Source organism: Gobius niger (genome assembly GCF_951799975.1).
Source record: "Gobius niger genome assembly, chromosome: 5".
Lineage (NCBI taxonomy): Eukaryota > Metazoa > Chordata > Actinopteri > Gobiiformes > Gobiidae > Gobius > Gobius niger.
Genome location: NC_136856.1, coordinates 26,728,599 through 26,752,670, shown reverse-complemented (window position 1 = coordinate 26,752,670; position 24,072 = coordinate 26,728,599). Strand labels below are relative to the sequence as shown.

The 24,072-nt window shown below is 41.5% G+C and overlaps 1 protein-coding gene across 5 annotated transcripts in view; it reads left to right on the top strand.

Moving 5' to 3' along the window:
* The first annotated feature begins 331 nt into the window (after nt 1-331).
* Nucleotides 332-24,072, top strand: part of ldb2a (LIM domain binding 2a) — a 141,802-nt gene continuing 118,061 nt past the window's right edge. For 3 of the 5 annotated variants that reach the window (XM_079557294.1, XM_079557292.1, XM_079557293.1), the window contains exon 1: nt 335-1,008. In XM_079557294.1, the coding sequence (XP_079413420.1) occupies nt 877-1,008 (132 nt within the window). In that variant the 5' untranslated portion in view covers nt 335-876. Of the gene's footprint in view, nt 1,009-24,072 lie in introns of all 5 variants that reach the window. The other 2 variants (XM_079557295.1, XM_079557296.1) reach the window with 2 other exon arrangements.

Sequence of the window (24,072 nt, the reverse complement as noted above, 5' to 3'; positions counted from 1 at the left end):
ACGACTTATACATAAATAAATACTTTACTACTCCATTAACCGAAATGTGTCCAGAACAAAAAGAAAGTGAATTTCACAATGTAACTCATCCTCGCCACGCGTGTGTAGAAATGTGGGAAACATTTTGGGCAGCTCTACCTGGAAAGGGGCTGGAGATGTTCGGATTAGTGCATCACTCTAAGCCAGCAACATGTCGCCAATTTGACTCACAATAACACGGCGCTGCAGACCTGAACACACCGCACGAGCCTTTATCGAAACGCCTCGTGGATGCACACGCGCTCCGACAACAGAGAGACACGCAGCGCAGCGCAGCAACCTTTCCACGCGCACTCTTCCGCACACACACACACGCACACTCTCTCGTCTCGACTTGAACTTTGCAGGAGAGCGCCGAACAACCGAGCGTGGGTCTTCAGGGAACAGGAAACGCTCCCTCCTCCTCCTCCTCCACCACCACCACCACACTCCACACTCCGCTCTCCCCTCCCCTCCCCTCCCTCCTCCTCCGGGCTCCACGCTATAGCGGCGGAGCGAAGGGGCCAGCCTGGCACAGTGCAGCTGAGCCTCGGCAACTGCTGCTCTCCCTCTCCACGCGAGAACTCCCCTTTTTTTCCTCCTTCTTCTTCTTCTTCTTCTTCTTGTTCAGTCTCCCCCTCTCTCCTATAGACCGACCCCGCGGACCAAGCACACGCTCTTTTTTTTTTGGGTTGCCCCCCCTTCCCATGCGCTCCTCCGCTTCGGCCGTGCCCGCTTCTTCTGGATGCTGAAATCTCCTCTCGCCCAGCAGCAGCAGCAGCAGCACCGGCAGCAGCAGCAGCGGCGGCAGCAGCAGCAGCAGCAGCAGCGACCATCTCCACCTCCACCACTACTGCCATGTCTAACTCGAACCACGACCCCTTCTACTCGTCCCCGTTCGGACCTTTCTACCGGAGACACTCGCCGTACATGGTCCAGCCGGAGTACCGGATCTACGAGATGAACAAGCGGCTGCAGGCGCGCACTGAGGTGAGGCGACACAACACAACACACGCAAAAACAAAAACAAGACCAACGCGTAAAGATACATCGCCTGTTTTGCGCACATTTTCATTCCCCCCTCCTCTCACGTGGCTTGTGTTTTCAAACGGAATGAAGTTCGCGGAGTTTTGAATAGGAACTCTTTGACACACACGACTCCTGTGCGTGACGCGTCTCAATCAGCGCAATAAAGCGATACCAGCGACAACGATTTCCCCCCAAAATGTGTTGTAAAGTTCGCGTGGAAAAAGTTGCGAGATGCACGCGTTGGTTTGACGCTTTCAATCAATGTAGCAGCGATGGAACCGACTGAACTGTCTTTATTTTTCTCATGGCACAGTTAATAAGGAGTTGCTGTTGTTTTAAGCGATGTGATGTGCTCATGAAAACAACAGAGGAATCCACCTCTACTGGAAAGATGATGACCAAAACCTGAGCCTTTATTCCAGTCTCCTCCAGGCTTGTTTAAAATATGCACGGGGAATCACGAAGCTTCATTTTTTTTTTTACATTAACGTTAATTGCAATTTCCAATCGTAATAAACCTGCTCATTTTGGCGGTTTCTGAAAGAAGGAGCAATGTGGCACGAATTTCAAATCACGCACCTCCACTTGAACTTTAATGACCCGTAAGCATTTCCTTGTTCAAACTCGAAACTTGAAAAATAGTTACACAGGCTCGTAACCGTGTGAGTAACATTTGTAAAGGAAGAAAACAGGCTCGACGGGTTTCCATGGACGCGCTTGTTAGATTTGACTTTTACCTCTGTTGCCATTTGTCACAAAGCAAGTCTTGATTGTTTCAGAATTTAGAATGATTTATAATTACTCGAAGACACTTAAATTATGTATGACTGACGCGTTGTCGTTTTTTCTAATTGCAATGTTTTTGAAAGTACGATTTATTTCAGGCACTAAGGCAGTGCAACAGACCAACAGACCTACTGTGTTGATACATTTGTGTGAGGGAAAACTTGTTACAACTCATGTGTTAAGTTATATCAACAATATAAGAAGATTTTAGTCAAATCTAGGGTGTAAGGCTGCAAAACGAATCCACATTGCCACTTTTAAGGTTGCAATTATTGATATAGCTTCGTATTCTCTGCAAACAACAAAACCTCCTGTCTCCATGTGGCATTGTGTGAACCCTGCTCGCCCTGTCGACCAAGACCACGCTCCGAAACACACCGTCTCCCGAACGTTAACGCTCCTGGATTTCAAATTTTTCGGACATCGATCTCATATCGATGCCCCCCCAAACCCACGTGCTGCCCTACCGTACGCTCATGGTTATACAAGAGCGTTCACAAACCAGAACTGCTGCATGCCTTCGCCGGAGACTCGTCAGTCTCTGCAGCCGGCTTGGCACGCGACACAATGTGGACTTTGCTCTTTTTCGTTTGCTAAGTTAACGCCGAACCCTTTTGCGCGACAAAGCGTCTGCTGCGGTGACGGAGCACAGACAAGCCAGCGGACTACGCAAAGTTTTCCATATGCATACATCCGACCACTTTACATCTATTATGGCGTAGAGGCGAGTTTTACATATTTTTACATACTCCCATTTCCATAAAAAAGCTTAAAAGTCAGCAGAAAGCATCCGGCGAAGCAGTTTAGTTTAGCTTACGCGGGACGGATCGTCATCAAGCGCCTCCGTTTTGGATCGAGATCAGATTTGTATTTTCTTCAACCTGGCGTTCCAAACTTTTTCGGTTCTCCTTTCGCTTTTTATGACTGGTCACGGCGATTGAGAACTCATCTGCGAGCGTAGAAAAGCAGACGGTGAGGGTGAAGCCCTGCGATCGAATGACCAAAAAAACACCAAAACATGGCAGCCCTATTAGCAGCTCTTAGCAAAGACATTCAGACATCTTGTGGTGGCAGCGGAGGCAAATTTTGGTGTCGAGACAATCAAAAGTGTCACAACATGGAGAAAAGACGGAAAAAGTCACAAATAGTTTACATGCATGCAGAGCCATATCAAAAAGGTACACAACAGGGGGCAGCAGAGAGAGAAGGGAGAGAGTTCAGCTTCTCGACAGCTTGCTTGTTAGCGTAGTTACACCAATAATGTATTTCGAGTCTGGTGACCTGCTGTGCTTGTCCCAGAGAGGGGTATAGTAGCAGCATATGCGCCTTCAGCTGCGCTCTCATCAGGACAGGGGGGGAGAACAAGTTCATCTGGTAGCTGACACGCCACTGTCTGTGCTTTCGGTGAAGTATGGAGATGAATATTACCGGTATTGTCCGAGAGGGATGTGATTTCGTAAATGCCGGTGTGTTGTTAGAGAGGAAGGCTCAACAATAGGCTCATATTTGTCGGCGAAAAGTACATTGGCTGTGATTTGGAGCTAATGTTTGTGAATAAAAACTTCCTGTTGAACATAATGAGAGGGGGAAAGACGTCATGCATTTTGGTATGCAGTAAAAAAAGGGCTGCGCTTATTGAAAAGTATATCTTGCACTGTGGGAATTGGGCTATCACATGTGCTGCTGTAACTGTGTGCTGCTGTAACTGTATGCTGCTGTAATGCGTGTGCATGCATGTGATTGTGATATTTCTTCACATGTGCAGCTTTAAATCATTTTTATTGCTACTGAGTTGGTTTAGATTGAATAAATAACGACAATCCATGAGAGAAAACAAACGTGCCAATGCATGCAGCTCCAGCAACTACCAATCACAAACCCTTATCATGATTTTAGGCTGTTTTTTGTATTTTGAATGCCCATGAACTTTAAGTACAATGGTTCAGTTATCCGGCAGTGTTTTTTGGTGCATTCACAATTGAAAATAAATAAGTAAATGTACTTATGATGTTCATTGTCAACAATAACAACAACAAAAATCGTGTATTTCCATTCATTGTGTAAATAGACTCTGCCCCCAGATGCTTTCGACAGTCAAAACTCATGTTAGCGTCACTTACTTGTCACTTAATAGCGGAGCTGATCAATCCTGACATGTATCGCTCCATTTCCAATCGATGAAGTCAATTTCCCTCACGCGTCTGCAGGAAGCGGCCCCTGCAGCTGAGACCTAAAGTGACGGTTTAGGTCGCTCTAATGCGCGGGCCAAGGGTCAATGAAGATGAGATGTTGCTCCTACGCCGCCGTTTAACTCCCATCATGCAATATTTATCCAGATCAGAGCGATGGTGACCCGGACACTTTGAGAACACTGGCCCCCCTCACGGAATTAGCATGTCCCCCTTTAAATATTAATGCACATCTTCGCGCAGGCAGAGCGTTTAGTCATGTGGTCATTTGAAAGAAACTGCGTATTTAGGGAATAGGAGGGAAATCCTGTTATTTCAATCACTGTGGTTAGAGACGATGTTCGAATCCAGGCTGAAAACAGTTACAACTTCACGTATTTTGTCTACACTCTTTGGTTTTAGGTGAGTTTCAGGTCATTGATAGTCAGTTTTCCTTTTCACGTGTAATTGTATGCACTTTAACACACTTTCTTCTCGCCTTGTAAAGCACTTTGAGTGACTTTGTGTACGTATTACACTTCACAGAAGTGTTGTTTTGAAAATGTTGTCTGTTCAGTCGGCTTTACAGTTTCAAATTAAAAACCACAGGCGTTTGCTTGTGCTCCTCACGGCTGCGTTTCCCCCCCGACCACTAAAACATGTACACTAGGCCAGGATGAATGATGTTGGAGGGTCTTTTGGCCACGCTTCTGTCAGTCGACCCAAAGGGGAAGCTGTAACTACTGTGCATTCGCAATCACCGTGTGTGGAGTGAATGAAGAGCAAATGAATGAAGAACTTAAAGGCACACTGTGGAACATTTTGGACTTTTCTTGCCATCAACACAAAACATGCTTCTAATGACCAGCTCAACACAGAAAATGCAGTTGTTAATCAAAGAATGGAGTTGGATGGAGTTATAAAATAAATGCTTGTATTTCAATAATATTTATTGTGTAAAATTCTACGCGGTGTGGCTTTAAATTCTCTGAAAAGCCCTTTCCAAAAAAGAAGTTAAAATTTCTAAGACCATTTATATTTTATTATTATTATTATTATTTTTATTTTATTATTTTATAGTTTGACTTAATAAGTTAAAAAAAAAAAAAAAAAAACGACATAAGACAAAAACATCTCAATTAATGTAAATTGGGATTTAATGTATGAAGTTGGTGGAATGAGTTATTTGTTCTGTTGTTTTAACTTTTTTTTAATTGGCAGTTGCTGTTTTTTTATTTACCAACTCAAATCAATGACAATTACACTTTTTGCAAGACACTAAAAAAGACTTATTTCTTTTTGCAGTGTATGGAGTCACACTAGTTTCAGCATTTACCCACCAACCAGGTTATTGTAGTTTCAAACCGTGCTGCTGTGTCTAAAGCACACCATAAACAAAGTCCAAAACGTCCAGTCAGTCCTCCCCATAATCATGTCTGATAAATATTGCAGCTCATTATTCGGTGAATCTCATTTTGACCGGCCGCTCCAGCTGAGTTGGCGTCGCCGCTCGCCGATGCTGCTGACTTCCCCAAGTTTGAGGCGAGCGGCGACGGAGGGGAGAGAGAGAGAGAGAGAGAGAGAGAGAGAGAGAGAGAGGGAGAGAGGGAGAGAGGGAGAGAGGGAGGGAGAGAGCAAGAGAGGGAGAGAGAGAGAGCAAGAGAGAGAGGGAGAGAGGGAGAGAGAGAGCAAGAGAGGGAGAGAGAGAGAGAGAGAGCAAGGGAGGGACAGAGGGAGAGAGAGAGAGAGAGCAAGAGAGAGAGGGAGAGAGAGAGAGCAAGAGAGAGAGAGAGCGAGAAAGCGAGAGAGAGAGAGAGAGAGAGGGTGAGAGAGAGAGAGAGCAAGAGAGGGAGGGAGAGAGAGAGAGAGGGAGGGAGAGGGAGGGAGGGGGAGGGAGGGAGGGAGAGAGAGAGGGAGAGCAAGAGAGAGAGCAGGAGAGAGAGCAAGAGAGAGAGGGAGAGAGAGAGAGAGAGAGGGAGAGAGAGAGAGAGAGAGAGGGAGAGAGAGAGAGAGAGAGGGAGGAGAGCGAGGGAAATGTTGCTGAGATGCAGCGGGCCGCGCTCATGCATTATTCATGTGCAGTGGTCTAAGCCCCAGTGGACCGGACTCCTCCAGCACCACTGCACCCCCCCTGCACTCCATATACACACACACACACACACACACACACACACACACACACACGCACGCACGCACGCACACACACCCACCCACACACACACACACACACACACACACACACGCATGCTCGCACACACACCCAGAGCCATGTGGAGGGTTATATAGTAGAGCTATAGTGGATTCTCCCAGACTTTATGGCATATCTCTCATACACGAGACGCCCTTAATGAAAGTACATGAACATTGGTACTTTTAATTTGTAGTTCCTGATTCCTCCTTACTCCTAAGAATCTAGATTTTGAGACGAAAGCGGCTCAGGTGGTAAAGGTGTCGTCTTTAAATTTGGAGAGTTGACGGTTGGTCGTTTCGCCTGTTTGAATGTGGCGTGTGAGCGGTGAGTTGTTGGGGTTGGTCAGATGGCGCAGATTAACAATAATCAGTCAATAATGCAATGTAAAGTATCTTGCCCTCATATAAAATTAATCCTGGCATTGTCATCTTGGATTATACCCGTGCCATCAGGAAAGAAGTATTCCATTGATGGAATAACCTGGTCATTCAGGTCCTGACCAACTTCAGCAAAACCAGAGCACAGGCGGGCAGTATATTTCATAACTCAATGTGCTATACAGAGGGCAACGTACCATACAAGGGGACGTGGCCTAGCCAAGGGGGGAGAAAACCTCTCATGGGAAATAGGGGTGGACCATATCGTATCGTATATCGTGATCGCAATCAAATGTTTTGGTATTGTTGTAATTTGTAATATCGTTGTGGACACGATATAAATTATGTTGTGCTCAGCTCCATCAGAGCAGCATAAACACTGACTGTAGGACACAGGGACAGTCGAGGGTGCTCAAAAAGTAAAATGAAATGGAGAATGTAAACTGCTTGAGAAGCTAGTATGGCGCTAAACATTTTTAAAATAAAATATCACTGAATTAATCCTCCTAATAGGCGTTAGGCTTGGATTTGCCCATTGTTAATTATATCGTCAAATATATGGTTATTGTGAAATTTCTTTTTTATATCGTGATATAGATTTTAGGCCATATTGCCCTGCTCTAATGGGAATCACAATTTTTCACTCTTTTTAGACGTTTTCTGAAGGACTATGAACATACTCATCACACACCAATAAAGTCAAGCCTAAAATGTGCCCATATGGAGGTTTTTTTCACAGCAAATTGTTCCGTAGACGCGAAAAACGGCACTCGTTGCTAACGTTAGCATGTATAGCATGAAGCTAACATAGCTTTCTGTTTAGCATTGTCCATTTTTAAAAATAATTTTGGGGCTTTTGACCCAGTTTGCTCCTCACCGTGTCTCTGTATATTTATTTACTTGGAAAATATATATATATATATATATTATTCAGTCTTTGTTAAAGTAATGGTGGAGAAATGTGAGAAAAATGTATCTTGATTTTCATACAGGTGCCAGGTTCCAGATTGCGTTATTCTGTTAAAGATTAGCAAGACCGTACTCCCCACAGACGAAAGGCATTCAAGTAAAAATAAATAAATAACCCCAAAAAAAAACAGCTATCCATTTTCCTTAGCACTAAGTGATATAATTACATAATAGCATCATGTGCTTTCTCTCGGTTGGTGTTTGGCTGCCGCATCTTGATTCCCCTCACTGTGCCGTAGCCTATAATCTAGCCTCTCTTTAGCGATACGGTTATTGTTCCATTAGATTGCAGGTGGTGCATTTAATGAGAAGGAAATGGCATCTTATAGCGCCGGCTGAAATGCGCGCAGTTTGTTTGCATCCAGATGCGCGATGCGGCTCGGCTTTTAACAAAATTATACCGTAATTATCTCGGTGGATGTGCAACTGTAGCTTGTCAGTTTACGCCGAAATAACAACAAAAAAAAAAAACAGAGAGGTGTGTGTTGAAAAAGATGTATAGGGAAAGGCGTTATGAAGCTACAGTCTATCGTCATGTTGCGAATATATGTGCTTTGATCCGTTGAGCCTCAAGGTCACAGCAAAAAAGAAATGTTTCTTGGTAGTTTTCTAAAGCTTTTCTAACTTTCTTGAAATTGGTCCCGAAACATGTAGAGGTGGGAGTGTGGAGGAAAAAAATGGTAAGAATGTTTTGTATCCTTGAATAGGAAAAGTAAAAAGACAGGATGAGCAGGAAATGCAATTTAAAGATATATTTTTGCTGTAATTTACTACCCTGAATATGAGGAATATTTTTTTTTTTTTTTTGGGTGATAAAATCTGAATAATAGGTTTAAATGTATGGGTTGTTTGTGTTGACATATTAGATATAAAGAGCGACACGGTGGTGCAGTGGTTAGCGCTCGTGTCTCACAGCAACAAGGTCCTGGGTGTCCTCCGGGTGCTCAGCTTTCCCCTACCACTAAAAATATGTACAAGAGGATCCCTTCTGGGGCTAGGACTCTCCTGAAAGAGAGGTTGTTAATCTCAGAGCGGTTATTCCTGGATAGATACACTTTTTTTTCTTGTCAACGAGTATTTTTGATATCTTGAATAAGCTTTTTATGTGTAAGAAATAAAATAAAAGTGTAAAATGTTCACCTTTCTTTGTGGGGTTCAAAGCTCAATGAATCAAGAATTCGATATCAACAAATCCTTTTGAAAAAACAAACTTCAAGCTCCGGTCAAGTACACGACGGGGGGAATTTGGTAACTGTAAGTGTTGTTTTAAGTGCTGATGTCATCGCCCTAAATGTGAGGGGGGAAAAAAACAGCTTTTTGAGTAAATGGACCTTAAAGTTACAACATCCCACACAAATCGGTTGTTAAAAAAAATAATTAAAACCTGGTTGTGAAAATGAGGTCATTCTTTGTTTCCAGTTGAAAGTTTAAACTGGTCCATAATCTGAAAATTGAAAAGACTTTTACCTGCAGCGTCTCCCCTTGAACGCAAATAAATACGGCCATTACTGATATGATTCATGAGGCAGCGGAAAACATAAACGTCAGCTTAAACATTAATTCAGTGCTTTCTACCAAAATGTTTCGATATGAATCAGTTACTCTCTAAACAATGCGCAAGAAAAGTGTCGAGTACAGCGTCTCCTTCTGAGTTTCAAGTCCTCTCTCCTGAATCATGACACAACCTGGAGATGTCCTAATACTTCACTGTCTCGTTGTCGCCCTTCCCCCCTGCTGACTATACCTTGCGCCGTATTGTCCTTTAAAATCCAGGACACTGGGCTGTGGAGGCATCAGCGCGGGGTCAAGCCAACATTGTTTCAAAACAGGAAGTTTGCAGGGGGAAAAAAAAAAGGGGGGGGGGATCTGGATTCTATTAAAAGCAAAGAGCTGAATGGTCCTCGTGGATGTTTTGCTGAATATTTCATCGAGGTTTGCTGCTAGCGCCACTGCTAAATCCATAGCTGTGTCCGCATGTGTACCTCGACAAGCGCTGAAGTTGTTCCCATTTGAATACAAGATCTGATGGATAATGCTAATTCTTGAACGCTTATTGGAACATTTCATACAACTTTTTGTATGTATACGTGACGCAGAATTGCCTAAATTGCTTGCTCTTCACACGATACTGCCAAATAGAATAAAAGAAAGAATAACAACTAAATAAAACCCAAACAGATTAATGGAATTGTTCATTAAAAATTATATAGTATAAATTTAATGTTGCCATTGTCTCAAACGACTTAGACTGTTGTCAGCTATAACGGTTCATGAAATTGCCCTCTAATTATAACAAAATAAAAAACTCACATAGGTCAAACTAACTGGATGACGACTTCATCCACCAAGCTGTCTGGAAGGTGAACTCTCCCCTTCCCTCCCAATGCTGGCTCCCTATTGTGAACATGTATCTGAGTCCTGACCAGAACCAGGAAATACGACCATATCAGTCCAGTGCTCCGGTCTCTGCACTGGCTTCCTGTCGTTCAGAGAATAGAATTTAAAACAGCTCTGCTCGTGCATAAGTCCCTCCACGGTCGGACACCAAAGTACATCTCTGATAAGTTACAGCCGTATGAACCACCTCGGGCCCTGAGAGCCTCAGGGAGGGTTCTCCTGGTGGTTCCCAGAGTCACCACCAAACACGGTGAGGCTGCGTTTCAGTTTCACGCAGCAAAAGTCTGGAACAGCCTCAGTGAGGACGTGAGGCAGGCGTCAACCCTGGCTATGTTTAAGTCCAGGCTGAAAGGACACCTTTTTACTGCTGCCTATGGCAATTGATTGTATTTTAATGAATTTTAATATATTCAATATACATATATGTTACATATATGTTTTTAAATGTTTTTTTAAAATGTTTTTTAATGTAATTTTAATGTAATGTTATTGTGTTTTTTATGCTTTTCATTGCATTTTTTATTGTGTCTGGTGTTGCTGTGAGGCACATTGAGTTGCACATGTACATGAAATGTGCCATACAAATAAACTTGCCATACCTATTGCTGTGTTAACTATCAGCTTTTTGCATCAGTAGATTGAGAAAATTTCTCTGCATTTACTTGTCATAGAATTGACCAAGCTGATTGAATTTAATTGAAATTCATTTGTTTTATCGGCATATATAAAACAGCACCCCTACGTGCACAGTTTTTATGCAAATTTCTGAAATAATAAAAATTCAAGCCCAGAAAGAAATTCAGCATTTAACAGGCTCATGTTGCTAGTCAGAGTTTAAGGTCTGTAAACTTGTCTGAATTATCGGCTGAGTAAAAAGGAATAGTGTGAAAGAGCCGGCATTGTTAAAGATGAGAATGCTCCGAGTGTGCTTAACATTCAGAGCACTGGCTAAGTGACTCCGAGCTCTGGATGGCGGCTGACTGAGCCCGTAGTGCGACAACAGCCACTGGGAGAAGTTAACTCCCCTGATTACAGCTTATGCCATGCGCATTAACGTTAAGGAGGAGTGAGACGACTTTGGTTGAAGGTTCTATTGCCGCTGTTCTTGTTACTGGAAACTCATGAGACTGAAGATAGACAATATAAAGATATTGAAGCTTCAATCGTCAACTAGACTGAGTAGATTGAGTTCAGGAAGTTTTGCTTCTATCTAAAGAAGCTTCTTCTTTTGTGCCCCAAAAGTGTGGCATGCAAATAGAAGGTAAAAAAGTCTTACATAAGTACTTACTGGACGACTGAGAGAATGAAAGCTGATCTTTCTTTTTAGTACTGTGTAATAGGGCCGGAACAAAACATCGTATCTTATTGGAATAACTTTTGCTCTAATACCAAGTATCGATACTTTACATTATCATGCGTGCTTTTGTTTTCCAGAAACCGCTACACAGCACTATGTTACATTATTACTTTTCAATCTTAACACTTCAATACATGTCATATGGCGTTTGCTTTATAAACTTTGGACACATGACTGTTTTCTTTTAACACATTTTAAGGTAAACATATTACTTGCATTATTTACTGTATTGTTATACTTACTGTCACTTCTATTAAGTATTACTAAACCATCTCATAAACTTTACATGTTGCTTTGATTGGTCCTACATAGCTGCTGACATTTTTACTTCAAATTAAAAGTATTACAGTGAAAACTCCTAAAGAATGTGTTACAATAGAACATGAATGGATGACTGTGAGCTGATACAAACCCGTATGGATCCTTACTATTAAACATAAGCTCCCTCCGCCTTACTGCTGTGCTTGTCTCAAACGTTTCCTGCAGATTATATGCACAATATTTTCACGATCATATAATCGTTTAGTTTGTATTGGTGTTCTTGATACCTACTATAGCGTTCACATTGTCGGACGCTGACGCTGACACAGAAACACAGATCTTTTGAAGGATAGACCATTATACAGCTCTTGTCATACCATGTTCTGTCACAGGTATTCAGAGCATTCAAGAGTCTGTTCATTCAGTCATAGCAAATGCAATGTAGTGTAGAAACTATAGCGAAAGAGCCTTGAGACACACATTGTATTTCAGCAAGTTTGAAAAATTGACAGTTATTTCACCAACAATAAAATGTTGCTCTTACTTTATGTCAAGAGGCAAAACTATATACAGGGATGTCAATGGAAAAGTTTGCTCACAGTAAGTGAGAGCTTCTTTTGTTACTTCCTTAACAATCTATAGCAAATTTTATTTCAATCAATCCATCATCTAAAATAGATGTGTTTTTTATCAACTCTGAAATATAAAGGGATGATTGAGCAGTGAATCCATCCAGATTGGCAGCTTAAAGTTCGAATGTAAACTGATCTCAGTCATCCAGGCGTATTCCATTTAGTAGTTATCTTTTATCGGGTTGTCTAGAAGTGAAAAATGCTGAACTTTAGATGTATATGTACACAAGGTGTCACGTGCGAAGTTCACAGATGAAGATTTGTACATTTGTGAGTGAAAAACTACAATCATACTATATAACAAAACATCTTTATATTTTATACAGTACTGCTATGGTAAATCTGCCATACCATGTGCACTTATGGAATTGGATTATTGTACTGGACAATAATGTGACAGTCCGACAATTAGACAATTAGTTCGTCAGCTTCAACGAGTTATCAAACTGACTGCTAAACATAACCTTAAAATGAACCAGTCCTTTGAACAGCTTATTGAAATGAGCGCCATGAATAGTAGACCCGCTGCAAAATAAACACTCTTAATTGCAGTTATAAGTAGCAATAAAAGTTATAGAGTAGTAATGAAATTATATAAATAAAACAAGTAAAACTAATTTAAAATGGCACTATACAAGGTTGCCCATTATCTCCAGTTATCGTTTAACTAATCATTCACCTGGCTTCTTTTATCATGACTTGCACTCCTTCCATTCCCACCTCATTGCGATCCACCTCCAGCCTAATCACCTGCCCGCCTGTATCCCTCCTCTCTCCGCAATGCTATCCCATTACCCGCGTTTTACACCGCCTGACCCCCGGGTGACCCCTTGACAATCTTAAACACGCTTTGATGCCGACTTGACGCCAGGCGCGCTGTTGTTTTTATGCTAGCGTTAGTTGGCTGGGTAGGGCAGTGGCCTCTGGCGCGCCGCGATGATTTGTGGGGGAATTTGACACTTAAGCGTATGCAAATGCGGCGCCCCGGATTAGCATGCAGAGGAGGAGCTTGTTCGACCTCAGCCGGCGTAGGACCATTAGCATAGACGGCATTAATATTCAGCGGCGAGGCAGCGGAGACGCCAGGCAAAATAACAGTGTAAGGAAAAGTGCAACAGAAGGGAACAGCAGAGGTGGAATAGAGAGGAGAGTAAAGCTGACGGAGAAAGTGCAGGGTGCATGAATGTAGGATGTTTTTGATATTTTAATTCTAACATTAAAAGTAGTGTTAGAAGGATTTTTTTGGGGGAATATTGTATTTCATTAACATTTATAGATTCTTTCAAAAATACATAACCATTTTGCTTGAACATTTACATAAAATTTACATAAAAATACCCAATCAGAAAGCAGAACAAGCCCCATACACATTGAGTATATGGTGGCTACTCGCTACTAAAGATGAAGTGGACATTGTCAGATTCTGATGGTGTCCTTACTTATAAAAAAACGTTTCTATGAAGAATAGACCCGTCTCATACCATGCCCTGTCGCAAGTATTTAGAGCTTTCAAGAGTCTGCTCATTCTTTGCCATATGGGTAGTGTGTAGTGGATGGGAACATATGGGGAACAGCCTTGAGCCACACATTGCATTTTAACTAAGCTTGCAAATTGACAGTTATTTCACCATCTTTTAAAATCAGAAATGACACTTTTGTTAAGAGGCAAAAACATACAGTATATATAAAGGCACGTCAATGAAACAGCTTTGTCACAGGGAGAGCTTGTTTTGTTTTGATGGCCAAAATGAAATAAGGCAACTTGCTGTGTAAATAAATACTATACAATCTATGGAGTATCTCATAGATCCTGTGACGCTTCAATATCGTGCTTCTATTTGGACTTTGGATCATTTTAAGTTGATTGCTCTCTGGCTTTAGCCGTAGGGTCTGAGGTTTAGCATGTGGTGACCTCTTGTAGTGAATACTAGTGGTACTTGTACATGTTAAGATGTGATTGGGGGGTTCATGGTAGCCCCCTGTTTTCAAGGGGTTCCTCAAACGCCTTTCCTTTATTCGATACAATCTTTGTGAAAATTGTGGGTAACATTATATACAGGTATTATATATTAATGATTATCTTATTCTCAATTTGATCAACCGACGAAACATGATTATCATTCATATAGATCTGTTATTATTTTTGTACAGATTGTGCTGCCTTTAACAGAACTCAGATGTTATTCAGATACTCAGATTAATTAAACAATTACTCTCGATTAAGTTTAAAGTTGTGTATTAAAGCCACACCTCGTAATATTTCATCCAACAAATACAATCAAATAGAAGCATTTATTTTACTCCATATATTGTATAGTTGAAAAATACCTAAATATATGAACAATCATGTGTTTTTTTCCTGTGAGCGGCTAATCTCTAACCCTATTCCGTTGTGCTTAAATAACAATGATGATTCTTTCAGTCACGTTGTTGGCAATTTAGACAAACTTGAAACTTGTCTTGAGAAACCGTTATCATCAAAAATGCATTTTGTATCTGCAGGGCTGTGCAAAACCAACTCCTCCAAACCTATACCCACCCAGCTTCATGACTGACAGCTCCCTCATTGGATCCCATTGCCCATGCTTAGTCTTATATTCTCATTATTCAAATAGAGCGTCGGGGCCCTGTACTGCGGCTCTGCTTGTGAACCGGTGGAAGTGGAGTGTTCATTAAGGCTCAAATCCCTTGTTCCTTCCCGGGTCTGTGTGGAAGTGTGTCAGATGGACTTGAATAGGCTTATGATGGGGAGGTCAAGATGGCACGGCGCGCCAACGTTCACACCACGGGATTAAAAACATCACCAAAGTGTTTATTTGACTGAGGATTGGCGCACGAGGAGTTCTGCTTATCTACACATCTGGATTGCAAATGAGATTTTTTTTCTCTCGCATGTAAAATATGATGGAAATAGAAAAGCCCTGTAATCTTGTTTAGAGGTGGATTTTTTTGAGGGACTAATATATTAACTACTGAACTAATCACATATTTTATAAATAATAAGACATGGTAATTTAAAAATCATAATCCCTCAAATTGCGTTTCAAATATGTTTTGGACCGAGTGGTTTCTTAGGAGTTTATTTACCGGAAATCTACATTCGAATCCACTTGTATCACAACCCCTGAGATTTAAGCCACTACTAACAGACTGGTCAAAATGTAAAATGTGTTATATACTATATAATGCATGGTCATTACTAATCCTAATTTACCCTGACTCCACCCAAGACATCAAATAGTATGTCCCTCATTATCCCTGAATACAATGCTTATTTCATCCTATTAACGTGTTTTTACTGAGGTGCTAAGTGCAAAGTAATAGAATCTTTAATGTTTAAATTTAGTAGACTCCTTTAACCCAAGGGATTTATACAAAACCCATGAGGCTGTTGACAGTTCTCACCAGTGATGGGAATTGTATTGGACATTTTTTTTTAGTACCACACCCTGTCTGCAATACCACACTGGTACCATTTCCCAGACTTGAGATGGGCTCTTGTTCAGGAGTACCTACCTGAAGCATTGACACGTTGTTTAATCAGAAAGAAAATTCATTTTTCACCCATCAATAGTGTCGTCTTAAAGGAATAGGCCACCGTTTTTACATACTGAGATATGTTCTTACCTAACCTTAGCCGAGTTAATATATACCCGTCTGGTCTTTGTCCGTGCGCTCTGTCACACAAACAGAGCAGCCTCTCCCACATGTCATATAGCTCCAAAAAAGCTCACGATAGAAGCTACCAAGCTCTTCCACGTGTTCCCTATTTAAATAAAGTTACATGAAGTGTTTTCATGTGAAGTAAATTTACACAGAAATGTAACATGTCGATTTTATAAGCAGATAAAAAGGGGGACTATATTATGAGGTGTATTGATACGAGGAGCACAACGTCCGCGCAGTAACTCCTAAAGACTTCCCCCGCTCACTTCCGTCAATAACCTTTAGGAGTTACTGCGCGGACGTTTTGCTCCTGTATCATTACGCCTCACAATATAGTACCCCTTTTTATTTGCTTATAAAATCGACATGTTACATTTCTGTGTAAATATACTTCGCATGAAAACACTTCAGGTAACTTTATTTAAATAGGGAACACGTGGAAGAGCTTGGTAGCTTCTATCGTGAGCTTTTTTGAAGCTATGTGGGATGTGGGAGAGGCTGCGTATGTGCTCCGTTTGCGTGACAGAGCGCACGGACAAAGACCAGACGGGGATATATCAACTCGTCTAAGGTTAGGTAAGAACATATCTCACTATGTAAAAACGGTGGCCTATTCCTTTAAGCCAGACATTGTTTTGATGATGAAGATTCACAAACAGCAGCACAAGACTATGCAAGCAATCAAATGGATGCATTTGTTGACTACGCTCATAAAAACATATGCTTTTTACTTACTTGTTTGTAAAATATGTACTTCTATTTTTAATGTTTCATTTTGTCCAAACAGAAATAATTGAAAGTGGTCAAAAAACTTTGTGAAACCGCTGTTCGCACCCGCCTCATTTTTATTAAGTCCTCCTTTGTGACTTCATGGACAGCAGACAAAACTTCAGGCGCACATTCAAACATCTTTAATGCGGCGGCCAGTAAAAAGGATTCCAATTAGTTTGTGCAGCTGTTAGTTAACTCTGCAGCCCACACCATCCTCCTCACTGAATAAAAGAGGAAGAATAATAGGTCTAAAAGCTTCGGACATGGCACGGCGGAGAGTCAAAAGGGAAAAAATATATATATATCGGCGAAAACTATGGTCATTAGCATCGACTTGGAACACGGCCTTTTGAAAAACACACGGCTTTGTGACTGTACAAAAAGGACGGAATGAAAGAGATGTTAGATTTATGGAGTTTTAAGGAAGTTCGTTAAAAGATTCTCTGTCAACATTAAGAAGTTGGTGCAGTATCTTCATCGTATAGGGCTATGCAACTTTAGAAAACCAATGAAACAGGTCACAGGCTCTGATTTTGTGAAATATGATGCACACGCAGAGATCTAAACTAAAACTAAAATACGATGTAATATTGTGAATCATTTTCCGGGGGGGAGGACCCCTAAACCCCCCTTTTCAGTCTACATAGAACACCACTTTTCTCGCAAATATTTTTTGAGCGTAAAACCATTGTCTTCGCGTGTAATGTCATCCTCTTCTCACAACGCGGTGGAAGGATGTCAGTTTCAAAAGACCGATCCTGGTCCGCCGCAGCAGGATGCTCGCACAATGCCCCCACCTTTTTCCTGCCTCTTTCCACTGGTTCCTTCCAGGCCGTGCTCTGGTTCTCTCTGCCCCAGATAAGGCACTGGTCCGGGGGCTTGCATGTCCTGTTGTTCCAAGGGCTGATCGTTGTGGGAAAATAAATATCCATCCGCTATTGCAAGTTACTTCGACTTCGATTTGCGACCTTTACGAGATTCGGTTCGAACACTTCAAGGAGCTTTGAATAAATTGTCTGATCTGTGTGAAAGCCATTGATAGAAGTCCAGGACGGGGCAGAATTATGGTTTATGGTTAATACTATCCACAACTGACCAAGAGTTAATGTCTTCTCTCTTATCACAAATGAGCAAAGTTGAAACATTTTGTCGAGAATTGATGCAAGTTGAAAGGAATTTGTAAAACCAATCCCAAAGAAATAATGAACGTAACCTATTCTCGTCGAACCACGTGGGACAGGTTTGACCCCTGACATAAGACAAAACCCCCAAAAAACTTCACATTTATTCACTCAACGTGGCCCTTTGACCCATTGTCTTTCAACCAACGCCCATAGACGTACAATCGCACACTTTTTTCTATACCACGCCCTTGTCTCTAGCCTTGCGCGAGCGTAGAGTACACATGTGCGCTCCATTGACGGTTCCAAGTCTATTCATTCCACTCGTTCGTATGCTCGTTATTTACCTCGTCGCTCCGCTATCTGCTTCAGAGGAACACGAGTGTGGGTACAAAGCGCCGATATACCAAAGCCCTTGGTTCAACAGCGTCTAATTGTGAAAGAGGATCTATGGGCTGTTTGTGCGTCTCTTCTCCTTGTCCTTGCCCCGTTCCACGGCTTAATGACAAAGAGGCGGAGCTCATTTCCTTCCCGTCAGGATGAGATTTACTCTGTTTTATTATTTAATGTTTGGTTTTCAGCCCTACATTATTCTTAATTGACTTATTCTGTTTAAATCCTGCTAACTCCGCCGTTTAGACGTCCAAAAATCAACTACACTATCTGTACAGCTTTAGCAGTTCATATTTGACTCAATTTTATCCCAGATTTCTCTACTTTTTTTTTGTGACAAAATCGTGCAGCCCGAATGTTGCCCCTTTTATGTTCATCAGCTAGGTCAAAGATAGTGTTAGTCAGTAATGCATTCTTGGCTAAAAGCTGCAGAAATTTCATCATTGTAGAAACGGCGGTGGTAGTGTTCACATCCCAGCGGTGGACTTCCATGGGGAGACACTGCTCGTGCGTTTCAGCTTGTTTCGTCATTTTGCTGATCAGCTGCTCGGACTTTAGAAGAGCAGGACCGTGGACCAAAATGAACTTTTGCAGCTTCAGAATTTCTTGTGGGTTTTTCTTTAGGGTGAAAAGTAGCTTGTTTGTCCCTGTCAGTATCCAAAAAAAAGCAAGTTCGGTATTCTATTTTTGTGGTTGTCCAAGGTCTAGAAATCTAACTGCTTTGCGACTATCACACATGAGCCCCTTTGCCACCAGGCTGGTGCTGGTTCTTGGTCGGTTGGCAAACGCAACAAAAATATGCCGAACACACGTCAACAAAGCAATGAAGCGATTAAAAAGCCACAGAAACGTGACCAGAACATGACAAAAAGCAACAAAATGAAGCAACGGAAAAGCAATAAAATACGTGACAAAAAAGAGACGAACTCACATCAAAAACACTTAAGGCGAGACACTGCAGGTGAATAGGGGAAAAAATTTATATTTACAGATATCAATTTGAAACTTTTGCTGTCGATCACTGGCATAAATGTGAGAAAAAAAATACATGGCAAGTTTTCTGTCATTTTATCTTTTCATATAAGAACAAGGTGTTTTATGCCTAAAAATGCCCCAAATTTCCCATCTTTTCGGCGCCGAAATCTGAATAATGGATAGAGCTACATTCAAATTTATGGTTTCATTTTATTGATGAATGAGTTGCCAAGACTTTTTCAGAGGGGATTTAGGATTTCTTGTTTAGTTTTAAAATAAGCAGTTTTTTAGTGGAAAATTTAGTAAAAATTTAATTTTCGCCTTATTTTTTGACATTTAAAACTCAATAAATGGGGCTTAGGGATTAAATAATAAAAAATCCCTCTGAAAAAATCCTCCAAATATTGTTCAGTCCAAGGCTGGAAAATGTGAAGTCTTTAGGTCCGACTGACGTGGACATAGTGTCGCCACAATGACAGAAAAATGTGTTTTGAGTAAAAGGCCCTTGAAATTGCATTGTCCCATATAAGTCTATGGGGGAACATTGAATCAGCGCAATATTTAAACATGTTATTGTGAAGATTAGGTATATTTTCTGTTTCCGGGTGAAAGCTTATATGTTCAGAGACCAATTTGGCCCAAAACCTGAAAACTGAAAAAACTGAGTTTTGCCTGTAGTGTCTCCCCTTAACTAAAAATGCAGAGATTAGATTTGGGTAAAGCCAAACTGGAGAAAATGCACTTGGTTCAGGCGGGGGGGTTAAAAAGCCTTCATTTTACATGGCTAACTGGATTAAAAAGCCACACTTGAGAGGGCTGTCTGTGGCCATCTGATATAGTTTGCAGTGGGAACATGCGAGCATATGGTCACCTGGTATGGTCACATATTTCATACAAAAGAAATAATCAATTAATCAAGAAAGATCTTTTTTACCGAAAAGGAGATAAATCTAATTCTCCATTAATCCCTGGACATTGGGTTGTTTTACATTACCACAGTGGGTACAGTTACCACACTTATGACAGCCGACCTTTGAATTCAAGTCTTTTGTTTTCAAACGGTGAGAGATGGCTCTTCATCAGTTCATGGTTCACTGCTGATTCGCTGGAACCAGGTCTAGCGGATGAAGCTGAACTCTCGCCCCTCCCTGCCCTCCCTGCTTCAGCTTCAACACTCACAAACTCAGCTCTTGCTTTTCCATGACATTTAAAGCATTCATTTTGGCAAAATTAATGACTGTTAATGCTTTTAAATAAGTTTCTCAATCAATATGTGTTTAAAGCAGCGACACATGTAAGTCATTTTGAGCAGTTCTGCCTTTTCGCCGACAGGAGGCGGGGTTGTGTGTTGACTGAGTATATTTCTAATTAGCTTCTTGGTAGATACTCTTGTCATAGGAGCGTGTCTAAGTCAAATCCTCCTTCTTTAATTTCTCCTGGGTAATTCCACTTTGGCCATTCAAGCATTTCTTTGTATTCTTATCATATTATAATATTGACATTTCCTTCCCGTGTTTTTTTGCTAATATTGACCGTTTCTTGTTTGGCTCCATCCATGTGCGACAAAGTTTAAGCTCCTTCGGTGTTATCAAACCAGGGCATGCTACTTTTTTTATTCCCTCCCCTTCTTTTATGAAAATGTAAAAAGCCAGGTGAACAATACTTAGCATTGCATGTAGTGACAGGCACAGAATTGGAATTTGGAAGAACGAGAGAGGGGACGTGGAGGAGAGGTGTTCTTTGCCTGGGGCGCTAAAGCAGGACAGTGGCAGTGCAGGAGGAGGGATCAGCCTGGAAGCCTGTGGGGGATACTGTATGCATGCCTTCTCTGTACGCAGCAAGTTTATAGGTTGTCAAGCAAGTGTGCAAGGCTAGTGCGCAATCAGTTTCATTTAGGCTTTCGAAATGAGATCTTTAAAAGTGTAAACAACTTCTTTCAAAAGAGGGACACCATGCACACACAGCCTCACCAATCAAGCCAACTTTTTGAGCTTGTGTGAGTTTCCAATGGGCCATTCTCTTGGTGCGTTGGCCTCCTGACAGCGGCCACTGTAACATGATGTAACACGATCTCTCCAATCTTGTCCTACTTTTGCCCCATTAAACAAATTTGTCCTTATTTTTGACACAATCCCCATTTCCCCCACATTTCTTAACACTGGAGATGAACCCGATATTGTAAATTTGCAGATCTGCCACACATTATTTTTCTGTTTTCTGGTTCTAGATGGCAAATATTTTTGTACAGTTGTCGGAAAAAAAGTAACATTCAGGTAACTGTATTGAAAACCAAGTATTGTTAAAGTACTGGTATTGAAAAAAGTGTAACAGCACCCAGCCCTAGACCTGTACAATGTGACAAAAACACAAAACATATTACGTTGCTTCGATCTTGAATATTGCGATATTATTGCAATATTTTACTAGAACAGTGGTGAACATCCCTTTTTGTCCCATGCACCCCTTGAGGTATGACTTCATAATCCAAGTAAACCATAACTCAAGGATCCTACCCAAATTTTAACAATTTGATAACCTCAACATAAATTATTCAATATTTAGTTGAAAATGAAGCCGAGATACTCAAACATTATACTGAAAAACATCATTAAAACTAACTTTTGTTTGGAAAAAAAAAATTGAAATTCTACTCGGTTTCACTTTGTTTCAAGAACTCCCAGGGGCCCCAGTATTCCTGGTTGGGAAACACTGTTCTAAACCATTTCAATATTTTGTATTGAACAAAAATAATAAGCTATTCATTTTTGTATTTCTTGTTTCAGCAGATCATGTCAAAACAACTCCACAATAACCATATCAAGACCAAAAAAAGGCAAAAATGGAAATTAATTAGAGAAATCAGTAACACTTTATAACAACTACACCTTATTTAGCCTTAATAAATGATGAATTAACCCTTCATCATGAACAATTCATTAGTTAACTGTGACTAACACTTACCTGTACAGTTAATTAGGGCCGCCAACTTTGGTCGTTTAGGTCTTTATTGGTCGACTGAATGCACGCACTTTTGCATCAATTAAGATGCTCCCAATTTACATAACGCCAGAGGCCTGTGACAGGTCTATCATTTATCTTGGGCTAGTATTTCATTATAAAAACATATATGCATAAAAGTTTTTCAGACAGAGTGTGAGAGACAAATGTCACAGGGAGATGTCTGACCCGGAGGACATTTGAGAAACAGGGACGATGATGGAAGAAGAAACTACTGCTTTATTTGGATTATATGGATGTATGGACAGCACATGTAGATCGTGAGGCAGCTGGAGTCTGAGATTAAAGGTGAGATTAATGTGAGTTTTACACATAAATGTACGTTGCTTCTATGTATAAATAGTAGTTAAAGCACAAGCTCCCAAAGTTTTATGTTTTATGAGTGCAGTTTAGCTGTAGAAGTAGTAGCAGAGGTATTATTTATTGTAGTTGTTGCAGTAGTAATATTAAAAGCAGTAGTAAAGTAATAGTGGTTGGAGTAGTAATCTGAGCAGGGCCGTCGAGAAACTTGCTGGGGCCCCGGGGCAAAAAGGTTCCACACTCCCCCCTTTCATACTTGCCATACAATAAATGACTCATAATAGAAAATGGGTTTCTTCTCGAGCCCCAATGATCCGCCGTTATTTGTAAAGTGCAAGTACAATCAAAATTTGAAGGAACCCATTGGCTTTATTCAGCCTTGGTAGAAGACTCTAAACACTGTCTTTGCATGTGCCTGTTGCCTGATCACATCCACATAATACCCATCGCAGAGCGGATTGTGTTAGCCAGACAAATTTGCTTTCCCCCGGCAGTGGACCATGTTTGGGAGGGAAGCGGGGAGGAGGAGGAGGGGTGGGGGGTTCGGAGGCTGGGAGCGGGCCAAGGTCAGGGCCCAGACACGCCTACACTGTTGGAGGCTTTCTGCAACAAGAGGCTGCAAGCTACGGCTGCAAACTCCCACTAACAAAAGCAGCGGGCTGAGGAGAGGAGTGAGGCATTAGCTTTAGCGCTAAAGCAACACAGGCAGGACTCAATTGAACTCAAATTTCACCACTGGATATCTGCCAATGTTTTTAATATTGGGCAAATTTAATCATTACCAGGGGTTTCCGAACTTTGTTAAGCCTTGACCGCTCGAAAAAACAAAACAAAACAGGGATTATGATATTTTACCAGACACCATACTGTATACAATGGCAACACTTTTGGAAACACTGATCAGGGTTTGTGCACACTTTTATTTTATTGTTTTACTTTATCATATTGTGTCTGTTGCTGAGAAGTTTTTGCTGATCAAACCTGAACATTGCCACCATTTTGTCCTCGTCCATTGTGAGCAAGGCCTGATTGTGTGTGAACCATTTTTTATTGCGAACACTAGAATTTCAGCATTCTGGTAAATTTGCTCCAAAAGTTCTTGTTTTGGGGCTATTTCGCCTTATGTTTGCTCATATATTTGAAGTAAACGAGATTCCAGAGGTGGCCAATGCCCCCATGAGAAGAAACACCCCTGGCTATCTTGAGGAATTGCTAGTGCAGATCGCCTTTTCCACGACCTCCCTTTGTCTTCCCCAACACATTGTATCCTCTTCATCCATATAGACATATCTGAAGGACTTAACCCTTCGCTGTGCCGCTTTTTATTGACCACCGCCCCCGCATTGTCCCTCCAATCCCATGGAGATCCGCTAAATCCTCATCCGCCGGTCAACACTGGTGATTTGTGGTTCGGCGCGGGGCCATTGACACTTTGATAAATCCTCCTTTAGATAGGCCACGATCTCTTTTGAATCAATAAAAGTCCTTATCTTAGGAAGGCTGTCATGTCTGGGGCCCCGTTCTCCAGTTCACCTCGGGAGCCCCGGCGTATCCGAGCACATTTGTTGCTTCTGACAACAAACACGGATACGCAGCGTGGTCCGTCACAGGATCCACGGGCGGAAAGGGAAAGCAGAGGGGTG